The following is a 12,633-nucleotide window of genomic DNA, read 5'->3' on the forward strand; positions in this document are numbered from 1 at the left end:
TTTTTTTTCTGTTTATCGAGCTTCGATGTCCTTTAGGGTATGAGAAGGAGGCCTCTCTCTCATCTCTGTTGACAGAGGAGTAGTCCTTCTGGGGGACCCAGGCCGAGGTCCCAAAGTAGAAATAAGAGGTGGAGGGGCGCTGAGAGCTGCTGTGGGAGGAGTTTTATTGAGAATGCCATTCTGGTGTCCCGTCGGGGGACTGACTCTGGGGTAGTGCATGCTGGGAAGTCCTGGGGTGATTAAGCTCGGGTGAGGCAGGTGACCATCCAAGGCGGCAGGGTGAACTGAGTGCAGGCGTGCATGTTCGTAGTCCTCTCTGAGCATGTGCAACCGTTCCCTGTCATCCAAGTGGTTGCCCCTCTCATGCTCACGCCGTGGGTCAACAGAGAGAGGGTGGTGGTGGTGGTGGTGATTGTAGTCATGAGGCTCCCTGTCCCTGAACGACCTGTCAGCTTCATATAATCTTGGTGTAGAAAGACGATGAAGGGGGTCATTTCTTAGCAAAAAGTCTCTCCCCAGAGGGTCTCTCCGATGAATATCTAGCTCCCTGTAGGGATCTCTCAAGGGATCCCTCATTGGATCCCAGTGAAAGGAAGGGTAGGGGAAACGTTCTCCACCTGGAATTGGACTTATTCCCATAAAAGGTGTCATCATGCGAGTCCTATCCAGGCCACTGATGCTGTTCATGGGGTGTATGCCAGTCACACCTACAGTCATGGGCATAGACACTAAAGGACTTGGATGGACACTGGATGTAGATATTGGTGGGGGTTGGTCAGTTGACCTATGAGTTTGAGGTCCCTCAGGTGGAACATCGTGGTCTTCCTTTCGTTCCTCCTTCACTTTGACTTCACTATTTTTCTTCGGATTATCGTACACAGGTTCATTCTTCCTCTCAGCCTCGCGGTTGGAGGTGCTATTAGGCCTTGTGCTCTCTACTATGGAGGGTCTAGCATAGGGTGAAGGAACCCTGGACATTTGTTTTGTCTCTTCCACCACTCTGCTTTCGTGACTCAGGCCTTCTTTCTCTGAAATGTAGTTGTCTTTCACTTTGTGCTCTTCAACATTGATGTCCTTCCGAGATTCAGAGTGATCCCTCTCTCGTTCCTTAGGCTTCTCTTTTTCTCGAATCTCGGGATTGAGATGGCTCCTGATCTGCTCAGCTGAGCTGCGGCTATGTCCAAGGGAGCTGACTGGATGGATAGGTGCTGGCGAAGGATGGCTGGAGTGTCTTTTCTCAATACTCTCCCTGTAAGAGAACAAACCATAAATGTTAAGGCCCAAGCATCTCTGCGAATAAAGCAAAGCCTCAGGGTCCTGACTCCCTCTTGATAAGTTTTGCAGGAAGTTAAGAGAGGTGCCCACTTTAATCTATTATCTGTTTTGGCATCACAATACTACTAAAACACCCCTTTTCTAAACTGTTCTTATTCTATTACCTAGACCCAAAATAAGCAAGGTCTCTGCAGTTGTCTTGCAAACCACCTACCAAGTTTTCATCAGTGAAGACAACAGTCATGCCAAGAGAGACTGGCACTTGTATACGATTTTAAGGCAACAGCCTCGAGAATTTTTAAAGAGGTGAGAGATGAGAAAACCCCATCCTAACTTCACCCTCAAGTGTAAGTGAAACATTACATTAAATTGAATGGGTAAAATAATTTTACCTGACAACTTTTGCTATTATAGACTTGGAAAGAGAAGCTTTCATGTTACATCTCTATACCCTTATTTACATAACTCATTTCTCTTGACAGCATTTCTGCCTTTTTTCCCATTCAATTTACTTTGTGAGGGCTAATTTTTTTTTTCTAAAAGTGAAGAGAACTTGGAAATACAAATGACACCTTCCCTGGTACTGCTGGTTGAGATAACCAACAAACTCAACCTAGGGCAGAGGCCAATGCAAGACTGAACATTTAAATTCTCAGCTAGGCTTTACATGAAACATCTGTGTTGCACAGATCCTCGGCTAACTTCTGCATGAGGGTGATTTCCACCCTGTATGCATTTCGTTTCTAAATTCCCTTCCCGAGGAGGAGCAGAGGGGTGCAGCAATACATCTCTGGTACTGCTGAGAAGTCTCCACGTTCCTGGAGCGTTTCCATTCCTATTGTAGACCTAATTTATAGCACAGAAAATGCATTAGATCCATAGGGGACAGCAAACCTATGGCCCACCTGCAGGCCTGATCTGGCGCATAGATGAGGGGTTTTGGTGGCATCCAGTGGTGGGAGATCTCCCTGTGCTACCACCAGGCTGAGCAGGAGCAGCAGCAGGGTATGAGTGCCTGCCTTTGACCCAGGGTGCATCAGAACCCACAGCTGGAAAAAGCTGATTACCCCTGCATTAGAAAATGATCTCCTCTAGTGTCTGAAGAACTGTTGACCCTGCTGCAATTGCTGCCAGCAATAAATGGAACAACTTCACTACTTACTGTGGGCCAGACCCACAAAGGTATTAGATGCCTAGATCCTACTGATGGTAAGCACTTCAGTGATGTCAATGGGAATTAGTGCCTAAATCCCTTTGTTGATCCTGGCCTCTGTGACGAGACCCACGAGAAGAGTCAGTGCTGGGCAAGTGCTCATTGGTGGTAACAGTTCTCTCACACGAACACTGCAGAGTTGTTTGCCATTAAACACGTGAGTGACACGAGCAATGAGGCAGTCTGTGGTGCAGCCCCATTACGCATCTGCATCTCTCGATTATCAGGTCTGAGTGATGCAGTCTCTCTGCTTTCTCAGTGCCTACCCAGGGCTGGGGCCTGGATGAGGATAGCACATTTCAGGCAAGATACATAATGCTGGCTGGCTGGCTGGCTGGGGGACACATCCAGAACAGACGCTGGAGTGGCTCTGTCCCAGCAATCAAGCTTTGCTTGCCTCTCTTTTTAAGGTATACTGTTTAGGGTGCCTGCTTATGGACAAAGGTTGATCTTTGAAGGCCAAATAGCAGCAGCTTTGCCACCACTACCAAAAGGCCATCTTTTCACCAGTGTGTAACTACCTGAACACAAATGACAGCGCAAGCATCCTTGCCTCTGTTTCTAGATGGGCTCACAGCTCTGCGAAACTGCAGTTGCCACACCGAAACTCCAAATAGCGCAGAAGCAGCTGCTCTGCAATGTTTCCTTGCGAGCCTACCGTCTGCTCTAGTTACAGATTTATTTCCTGATGCCAATTTCCGGTATTGCTTTGATCTACTTTGTCCTAAACTGTCTGGATCTTGGCTCCCATCTCCTTCATGCTCTGTACCAACAGCTAAGACCATCTCCTTGAATCCTGATTTGTACATCAGGATGTGGTTCCTTTATTCCCCCAGCTTGGCTCTATGGCTGCTTGCAGACACTAAAAAAAAAACCCCAACAAAACAAAAACTCGTACTTTACCAGAAGCGTCAGCATGTTACTTTGACCTGGCTCTGCAGCATTTATAGCTCAGGCGCTTCAGCAGGGCTTTTTGGCACTTTTAGCTAAAGTTGATTCAATCAGCTATTAGATAAAAGTGCCAAAAAGCCCCAATAAACTCCCGGTCTCTACAGATGTCAGGCAAGCCAGGTCCAACTAATGCACTGCCTCTTCTGGGTATGTGCTGGGCTTGGTATGGGGCCGTGCCAAGTTTAAAATAAAGCACTGCTTTTTTTTGCTTTTAAACACCAGCAAGCAGGCTATATTACAGGGCTGCTGCCCCTGTAACTTTGCTGCCAGATCTATGGCATCAGACCCCTCTAGTGGAGACATGGTGCATAATGAACAGATTTTTCTGCTGGCTTTGCTGCATTCTCTCCCCAGACAACAGAAGCCAAGTCAGCAGAAGTCCTCCATACAGGAAGGTTGCAAGCCGAGCTGCATCAGCTATATCAGCTTAGCTCAGACCCCCTAGCAATTCTGACAGAATACTGTCACATACACCAGTCCTCCTTTTTCCAGCTTTCATGCCCCTCAGAGTTGCCTACCTCCCACGATACAGACTTTTGTTTCGGGGAGTGATTTGGGGGGGCTATTTGTTTCAATTATTTATGGGAGGAACTTTTATCCAATCCTTTAATTGACATGAAGTCAATTTGCTGCATCATTTATATATTTTACATAGGGTACGCATAATTAGAAAGTACAGCAAGCATCTTGCATGATTAAATAACCCCAAATATTTCATTAGCATTCTTTCAGACAACCAAATTAAACACTTATTTTTCTGGCAATTCTGTCCTACCCAATTAAGCAACCCAAAGATATTGATGAAGTCATCTCACAATGCTATTAATTATTATGTAAGTCATCTAAGTAAAGTGTAGCTTAGTGGCTAGAACTGGAAGTCAATTAACCTTTGTTCTACTCCTAGGTTGTCACAGGCTTACTAAACTACCTTGGGCATTTGTCCAGTTTTGGGCCTCCCACTACAGAAAGGATTAGACAAATTGGAGACAGTCCAGCAGAGGGCAATAACAATGGTTCGGGGGCTGGGGGACATGACTTCTGAGGGAACTGGACTTATTTAGTCTGGAGAAGAGAAGACTGAGAGGGGATTTAATAGCAGCCTTTAACTACCGGAAGGGGGTTCCAAAGAAGAACCGGTTCTCAGTGGTGGCAGATGACAGAACAAGGAGCAACCATCTCAAACTGCAGCAAGGGAGGTTTAAGTGAGATATTAGGAAAAACTCTCTCATGAGGAGGGTAGTAAAGCGCTGGAACAGGTTACCTTGGAGATTTTTAAGACCCAGCTAGATAAAGCCCTGGCTGGGATGTAGTTGGGGATGGTCCTGCTTTGCGCAGAGGGTTGGACTAGATAGATGAGGTCCCTTCCCACCCTCATGTTGTATGACTCTAGGTCTCTGTACCTCAGTTTTCCTATGTGTGTAATGAGACAGTAATACTTGAGTGAATGTGAAAAGTATTTTGATTACTACTAAATAAGATGCATCTTGATGATGCAAGCTATATCTTGCCAGATAACTCTCATAATACCTGTGTATTTTATGCAACTAAGGGAGTCGGTAAATCTCTTATATATTTTTATTTTTTTTATTTTCCAGGATCATATCCACATCCATGCCGTCTTCAAGAACACAAACTCCTGCGTGGTGCATTTGAAACAGACTATTGTCAACAATTATCTTGTCTGTGAGCTGCTTTTTTTCTTTTTGAGTGCCATTTGGGAGTGGTGAATTTCTCAACAAAAATGTGACAAAGATACTACGGGACAAAAAGTAGACTACATTACAACATAACTGTATACCAAATATTGGGCGAGGTAGCGATTTACTTATGCAGGTTTCATACCAATGCAACTCACCTGACTCCACTGGAATTAATCTTAATTTACACTGATATAACTAAGATCAGTATCAAGAGTTATGTACCTCATCAAGCTAACATGATGTCTCTGTGCTATTTGATACTTTCTTCTGATCAGATCTAAACTTGTACACCACCAAAGACAGTTTCAATATTAAGCTACTTCACAGCAGCTCAGGTGACAGCCACACAATCCCAGCAAAGCCACAGACTAACTGCAGGAGTTGGGAAAATAAACCCAAATTGGGTTTGGAATTCAGCTATCCAACAGTAAAATGGGGATAATATTTCTTTTGCCCTCAAGAGGGTATTGTTAGGCTAAGTTTGAGTATGCAAGGTGCTCAGATGCCATGGTGGGCAGTGGCAATAGAAGTATCTATTTGACAGGGTTCCAGAATGGGATCTGTGGCATCTTCAAGTACAGGTATTTATGTTACTATATTGAAAAATAAGTCTTGAAAAAAATCACCATCTCTCTGTACGATGCATCATTGTACTAGATAAGAGAAAGCTGTATTTTACTTGGATAGGTGTGGTAACTGTAATTGTGCAGAAGTATGATGTATGAATGAAGCTGAGCTTTTTTCAAGCGCTCAAATCAGGCTGATTAATAAAAAAAGAAATGTGTTTCGAACTGTGATACGGAGTTCAGAGCAATGCAAAAGCAACTTGTGAGGAATACATTTTTAAGTGAGTTTCTTTAGCAAGATACATTTGTAACAAAACAACAAAATAGCAATGAAATAACCATGCCATCCTACAATCTACCCATATGGTCAATAACTATTTTTGCCAGCCACAGCCCATAGTTATTCACAAGCCTGAGTGTTTGCAGGACTAAGTCCTTAGTTTGCAATAGTAATTACTTCTGCAGCATTAAAATTAGAGTTGAAAAAAAATGAGCGTATACTACCAAATGGAAAATATTTCAAATGGAAAATGTAGGTGAAAAGATCTGTAGCTTGACTTATTCAAAAAGCTCTTAAAGTTTTCTTTTAGAATATCAAATATGTTAGTATAACTTCTGAAAAGCACATCCCCTAAATACTCCTTTTTAAAAAAAAAGTAGAAATAAATAGCCGTTATGCAGTAAAATAAGAAGCCAAATTGACAGGAAAGCTAGTCAACTACAGCTTAAAATCTGAATTGGGCCTCTATATGTTTTTCAAGCAAGATACAACTTGCCAGCTGACAAACTTGTAATTTGAAGTTTAAATATTAATAGGATCTATTATTGATGTAACTGTATAATGGGAACAGTTCTTAAAAAATTGACCAGGTTTCACTGTTTGTTAACCCTTTCCAGCTTGGACAGGTTTACGTGAGCATGAAAATCCATATAAGGCAGTAAATTACACATGCGCTCTGAAATGCATAAAAGCAATGCAAATGTGTGGATTTTATTTTTAAGGACTCAAGGAAGGTTTAATGGACTGAATGAAAACTGAAATTTGCTGTATTATTGAAGCATGGCACACCTGAGCTTTTTCCAGTGCTGCATTTTTTTTTATTTTTTTTTAAATGCTGCAAATGGAAGAATAGTCCCTTCAGTCAGGGCTTTTTTTCCCTTTCCTTTTTTTTTTTTTTTTTTTTTTTTTAAATGTTGAAAAGGGAAAAAAGTCCCCTTCGGCCGGGGTTTTTTTTCCCTTTCCTTTTTTTTTTTTTTTTTTTTTTTTTAAATGTTGAAAAGGGAAAAAAGTCCCCTTCGGCCGGGGTTTTTTTTCCCTTTCCTTTTTTTTTTTTTTTTTTTTTTTTTAAATGTTGAAAAGGGAAAAAAGTCCCCTTCGGCCGGGGTTTTTTTTCCCTTTCCTTTTTTTTTTTTTTTTTTTTTTTTTAAATAGTACCTAATGCATCTAGGATCAGATTTACAAAGGTAGTTAGGCTCTCCGGGGTGTAGTTAGGTGCCTGATGGGATTTCAGAAGTGCCTAACTCCATTGTCAGACATCTATCTGCTACTTCAGCACCTGAAAAGAGAGCTTTTGTAAGCGTGCCCTCTAAGGCCCAGGTCACTTGCGACACTGGCAGAATCCTACCTCAGCAAAGCTGCTTCCAATTAACATAGGAGGAAATGAGAGGTGAATCAGACTGAGCATTTTCTAGGAAGCACCTGTACAGGAAGCATCTCTTCTGCATTATCAGCCTAACACTATTTGCAAGGACTGTTTTCTGCTACTGAAGCTAAGCTTTAACAACGTGCCAGGCTGGGAAGGGTTAAAAACTGAACAGAGCCCCACGCTTCGAACTAGACAATTCTTGGAAGTGTTCTTTCGTACCTTTCTTTGTCATCTTTACTAACAGATGAGTCTCGTTTATCTACATCTCTATCTCTGTCATGAGCTGCAGCAGATGAACTGCGCTCCAGCTCTCCTGGCTTCAGCCAGGGCGGAGGGGTCGGGAACGAAGGAGGAGTTCGGTGCAGTCGGTTCCAGGGCTCGTGAGGGTTGCTAAAGCTCTGCATACTGGGGCCATCCTTGTGGCCGAACATTGAGTTGGGTGCTGAAATGGTGAAGTGGAAAACAAAAAGGTTTAAGAAAAAGGTGTGCTCTAGTGAAGGTACTTACCAAAACAACCTTTACAGCACTCAGAGTTAAAATGAATACATATTATTGGGAGCTGGAAAAGGAAAGGAGATTAACAGAAATTCATTAGAGGGTGTCATTCCTAACAATGGACAGGCATCTGACAGCTGTTTTAACCATAAGGGAAAATTCTGCGTACAAAAAGGGAAAGAATCAGGATAAAACTGACATTTTTCACGTTCCAAATGTTTTGGAAACAGCAGGAAACGAAAGTTATACCTGTTCAAGGAACAGGACTTGATATATTCAGTCCTGAACTCATGTAAAATGGGAGTGTGTGTGCACGTGTGTGCGTATGTAATATTCTATATAAGACATGCACACATCATATATATAATTCTACAGACTAAAATCATAACATACAAAAGGTGAGGAGCAAGACAGTAAGAAAAATGTTGGGATTTTTAAGGACTGATGGTTTTTTTTTTTGTTTTTAAGTAGCCAGACCAGGGAACGTTAGCAACTATTTTCACTACCAATAGGCATGGGGCTAGTAAACTTTTCCAGCATGTGTTCTGGATCAGTAATCAGAGAGAGAAAAAAAATCCTATCCTTGGATACAGATTACAGCCAAGCAGTATGCATTAAGCACCTTGACCATTAAAATTAAGCTGTTAAGACCTTCACAGGCTTATTCAATAGATGGCTTCCAAGTTGCTCTGTCTTTTACAGTAAAGTTGTAAGGTCACCGTTGGGTGACAAATTTAATCCAAACTAGCATAAAATTGTACCTTCACAAATGAAGGCTGCTTTTCAAAAAACAGTCCCTTTATGACTGCATGATCTAGAGTAGTAACTGCTGAAGATACAGCAAACAACCATCTTCACTCAACACTCTGCTTCACACAATGAACAGGAAATCACACAGAAAGATGTTACTCACTAACTGTCGGATTCCCAAGTCCTCCAAAAGCATTACTACCCACGGCAGCAAGACCGCTGAATGAAGTTGGTCGATTAAAAGGCTCTGGAATCAAACAGAAACAGTTGAAACACACAAACACAATAGTAACTATGATAAACTATTAATGCATTACCCAACTGCATTGTGTTTGCATGAAAACCAGGTCCACATCTATCACTAGTTGAACACCATTCAAAAGACAACAGTGTTTAGAAAAATACTTCAAAGAATACACAGTCTTGGACCTTCTGCGCTACAGGGAGTGGGAGCTAATTAATTAAAGGCTGTATAAGTATCTTTATTTTGCTCCATTCCCATCTCTGTTTCACATGCCCTCAGAAAATGTTCCTGGCTGGCTAGCATGGTACTAATCATCCTAAATAACATTGTTAAGCCACACTCCAGCTGTGCCTTCTACACCAAGCTCGGGATATAAACCAAGTGTCAAAAATGACAGGGTGTCCCTATATACTATTGCACTGATCCACTGCATGGACATAAGAAGTGGAGACTGCTGTAATCATTTGTTAATGTTGGCTATGAAAACCTATGGGTCCTGTGAAAAAGGATTAAAATCAGCTTTCCAGCAGCTAAAGCACACAAGACACTGGTAAGCTTTATACATCCAATTTTCTCTTCACTTTAATGCTGGCAGAAGTCTAGTGACTTCTATTAAATTAATTCTGATCAATACTTGTCTGCACAAACAGAGAATCAAACCCAGTGTCTTTTGTGAAGCAAGCAAACAGCTGCTAGTGCAGAATGACAGACACGGGAACAAAGGACTGGAAGGGATCTAGGCTATCTTGTCCAGTCCCCAAAGTTTGATGGCAACTGTTTCTTCAAAGGGTCCAAGAGAACGCCCACATTAAGATGCACATACAACACAGCAGTAAACACCCAACACAAAATCTTCAAAGGGCTACAGGAAGAGAGAAGGGGGAGACAAGTGTGTTAACACTGCCCAGGCAGGAATTTAATAGGTAAGCTATGCTTGACGATCCAAAGAAGTAGATCCGATAGATCAGAGGGAAAATTCCTTCTCGACTCCAAAGCTAAGTACAGACAGTCAAAAGGCAAAGTCTGAATTGATTCAATCTTCACAGGTTAGTCTAAGCTGCATAGATGGAGCTGATAAGCAAGCGATCAGACGTTCGGTTTTGACTCCAGAAATGCAGCCACATGCCTGCAGTGGCCCAGGTCAGAAGCTGAGGGGAGCTAGAGCAGACCTCCCTGCTGGACTGGAGCGCACAAACTGGGCCCCACCCTGTGAGCTGGGGTTTGCGGGGGAGGTGCAAAGCATCCTGGGATGCTGGGGGACTGCGAGTTAACTTGAATCTGGAGCGGATCTGGGACAGAAGTTCAATAAACTGCTTTAACCTAAATCAGTTAAATCTGATACTACATCCACTGAGGTTTATCTTAAACTAGTTTTGGCCATTTTGAAAGCAGTTTCTGTGCACTGTCCCTAGCCCCTCCTCCAAATCAATACCAATGGTTTCTCAGTACCATTAAGAGCACCACTGCACCCTAGCCAATCTCTCACCTCTAGCTGTGGCCCATGTCCAGTGCTTCACAAGAAGGGAGGAAAAAGCTCCACCCCGCTCCTCCAAATTAGAAGCCAAATAATGCATCCCAAGGGGCAAAACATTGCTCTCTAGCCTCTACAAGCTGGCAGGAGCAGCTCTCAAGCGTGGGATTATCAGATAACTCCCAGGTATCACTTCTCCACAAATGCGGTGACTTTAATCCTCCCAAACACCCCCTTCCCCAGAAATGCAAGACCAAATTAGCTACTCAGACTGATTCTCCAAAAGGCAGCATGCCGTATTACTGTGTTGGAAAGGTTGTAGAAACTTTTAATGACTTGAAAAAAAACCTTTTTCTTTCAAATCCCTGCTTGCACAAATGGAGGCCTAGCCCTTATACCTTTTACTATTTTTTTGACAAACAAAACTGAATCTCCTGTAAGCAACACTGCAGTGAAGCCTAATCACCTTTGCCTTTTTGAAAAATCATTCATTTTGCTCCAAGTTCCCAGCAGATATTTTTTTCAACTATTTGCCAGGTATGATTTCAACGCTGTTGCTATTTGCATTTAAAATGACCTGAAATTTGTATTTTGCTTTGTAAATTTTAAGCGACTGCCAGAGCCTTTGTCCAAACAACAGAATGCCACTATTCTTGAATGGTAACGGGTGGCTGCTGTTTAACAATGCTCCACGCGCCACTAGAGAAGAACTGGGGCTACCGAGTAAAGAACAACTCAGGCAGTTGTCACTTTCAGTGGGTATTTAGGAGAACAGAATAGTTCAAACTGGAACTTGGCAAGGGCACAAAGCATGCCTGTACATTATTTCCCTATGGTATTCTCAGTTAATCCTTTAATGAAAATCCATAGCTAGTCACTCACTTACCTAAGTGAGCAGCTGGGTTGAGAAAGTTGCTGTGATGGGGAGGAGGGCCAAAAGGCGTCCCAGCCGGATGAGCACCACCTAAAAATACAAAGCCAAGGAAAAGGGTTTCCTAAATACAGGGCTCAGTCAATGAACCGCACTATTCGTGGCTTAACTGTTTGGTCTGTGAAAATGTCAAGTCACGTAAGTAGGAAAAGTTACCCTATTCCCTGCAGACTGACTAGTTAGTTCTCTCTTCTCAGGTTAGGGTCACAAACAGATATCAGGAAACCTGACATGTAACAGATACCAGGACCTAACAGATACCAGGTTCCTGATTTTAAATGTACACGGTAACGAATACATTACGCACATACCCACCCACCCAAAGACTGTTATTTGATAGAGAGCTTACGGCACAAAGGAGATTGGCCGTTTCCTTTAGCACCAAGAGGATCAGCATTCCAGCTAGCACTCCATAAGAAGAATTTTTGATCTTGCAGTACTCACTGGCTGCAGAGAAGAGAGTCGAAGGCCGGGCCAGGTCATGGGGGTGGTGAATGGCTCCAAAGAGGCTAGGGCCTGGTGGCCTGCTTAGGAACTCGGGCTTCAGGCCAAAGTCCAGTTTATGTGGATCAGACTGCATCTGTTTCTGAAACAGAAAATGCAGCTTGAAAAAGCCCATCCTAAAATCATCCTCCGGCTCATAATGCAGTAGCAGTGTGTTCACAAGAGAAGTGGGAAGAGGTCTTAATAGGAAATGGTATTAACCGGGTGCTAGCTTCTGGCACCTTGAACAGAGGTGCAGAGGAAGCAAAGGGCAGAGAAAGAGAGAGCAAGAGAGAGAGAACACATAACATCTCAGGTTCAAACTGGTGTTTTTACAAAGCCTCGAATCAGCAAACCATTTCAGTCTGTGCCTAACTTTATATATATTTTTAAATCCAATCCTATTCAGCAAAGCACATAAGCACACACTTAATTCAGACATGTTTCTGTCCCTGTTTACAAATGTATTTTGTTAACATATCCCTTCACAATGAATGAAGGGAATCATGAGTCGATACCATTAAGATTGTGACAAACCAACAATCAGATCTAAGGAGGAAACCCCATTTTCAGTTCCTAGATTGGTCCTTAGCAGTGATCTAAGACTGCAGACACAGGTGGAGCTGGACATGTTAGGGACTGAAGAGAACAAAATTAAGAGTGAAATAAGTACATCTTAAAATCTAACGAATGGTAGCTGCCTCAATATTTGCACCACAAATGCAAAGCAGGATTTAGTACCATATGACCTCCATGTACATAGTATTAGAACAGGTCCCACTGACTTTTTTTGACAAAAAAATCTTATCTAGATTGCTGTCCTGGAAACAAGCAATCACACACCCCTTCTACAAAAATATGGGATTTTTTTGGGGGGGGGGGGGGAGGGGTTTTTTTAGCGATCCCTC

The 12,633-nt window shown here is 42.7% G+C and overlaps 1 protein-coding gene across 11 annotated transcripts in view; it reads right to left on the bottom strand.

Moving 5' to 3' along the window:
• AUTS2 (autism susceptibility candidate 2) overlaps positions 1–12,633 on the bottom strand; it is a 1,406,131-nt gene that overhangs the window by 1,715 nt on the left and 1,391,783 nt on the right. For all 11 annotated transcript variants that reach the window (XM_019511380.1, XM_019511377.1, XM_019511384.1 and 8 more), the window contains 5 exons: positions 11,687–11,828; positions 11,198–11,275; positions 8,760–8,843; positions 7,571–7,793; positions 11–1,249 (listed from right to left, as the gene is read on the bottom strand). In XM_019511380.1, the coding sequence (XP_019366925.1) occupies positions 13–1,249; positions 7,571–7,793; positions 8,760–8,843; positions 11,198–11,275; positions 11,687–11,828 (1,764 nt within the window). In that variant the 3' untranslated portion in view covers positions 11–12. The remainder of the gene's footprint in view (positions 1–10; positions 1,250–7,570; positions 7,794–8,759; positions 8,844–11,197; positions 11,276–11,686; positions 11,829–12,633) is intronic.

The sequence above is a fragment of the Gavialis gangeticus genome, unplaced genomic scaffold (genome assembly GCF_001723915.1).
Source record: "Gavialis gangeticus isolate Ggan-Ray unplaced genomic scaffold, GavGan_comp1, whole genome shotgun sequence".
Taxonomy (NCBI): Eukaryota; Metazoa; Chordata; order Crocodylia; family Gavialidae; genus Gavialis; species Gavialis gangeticus.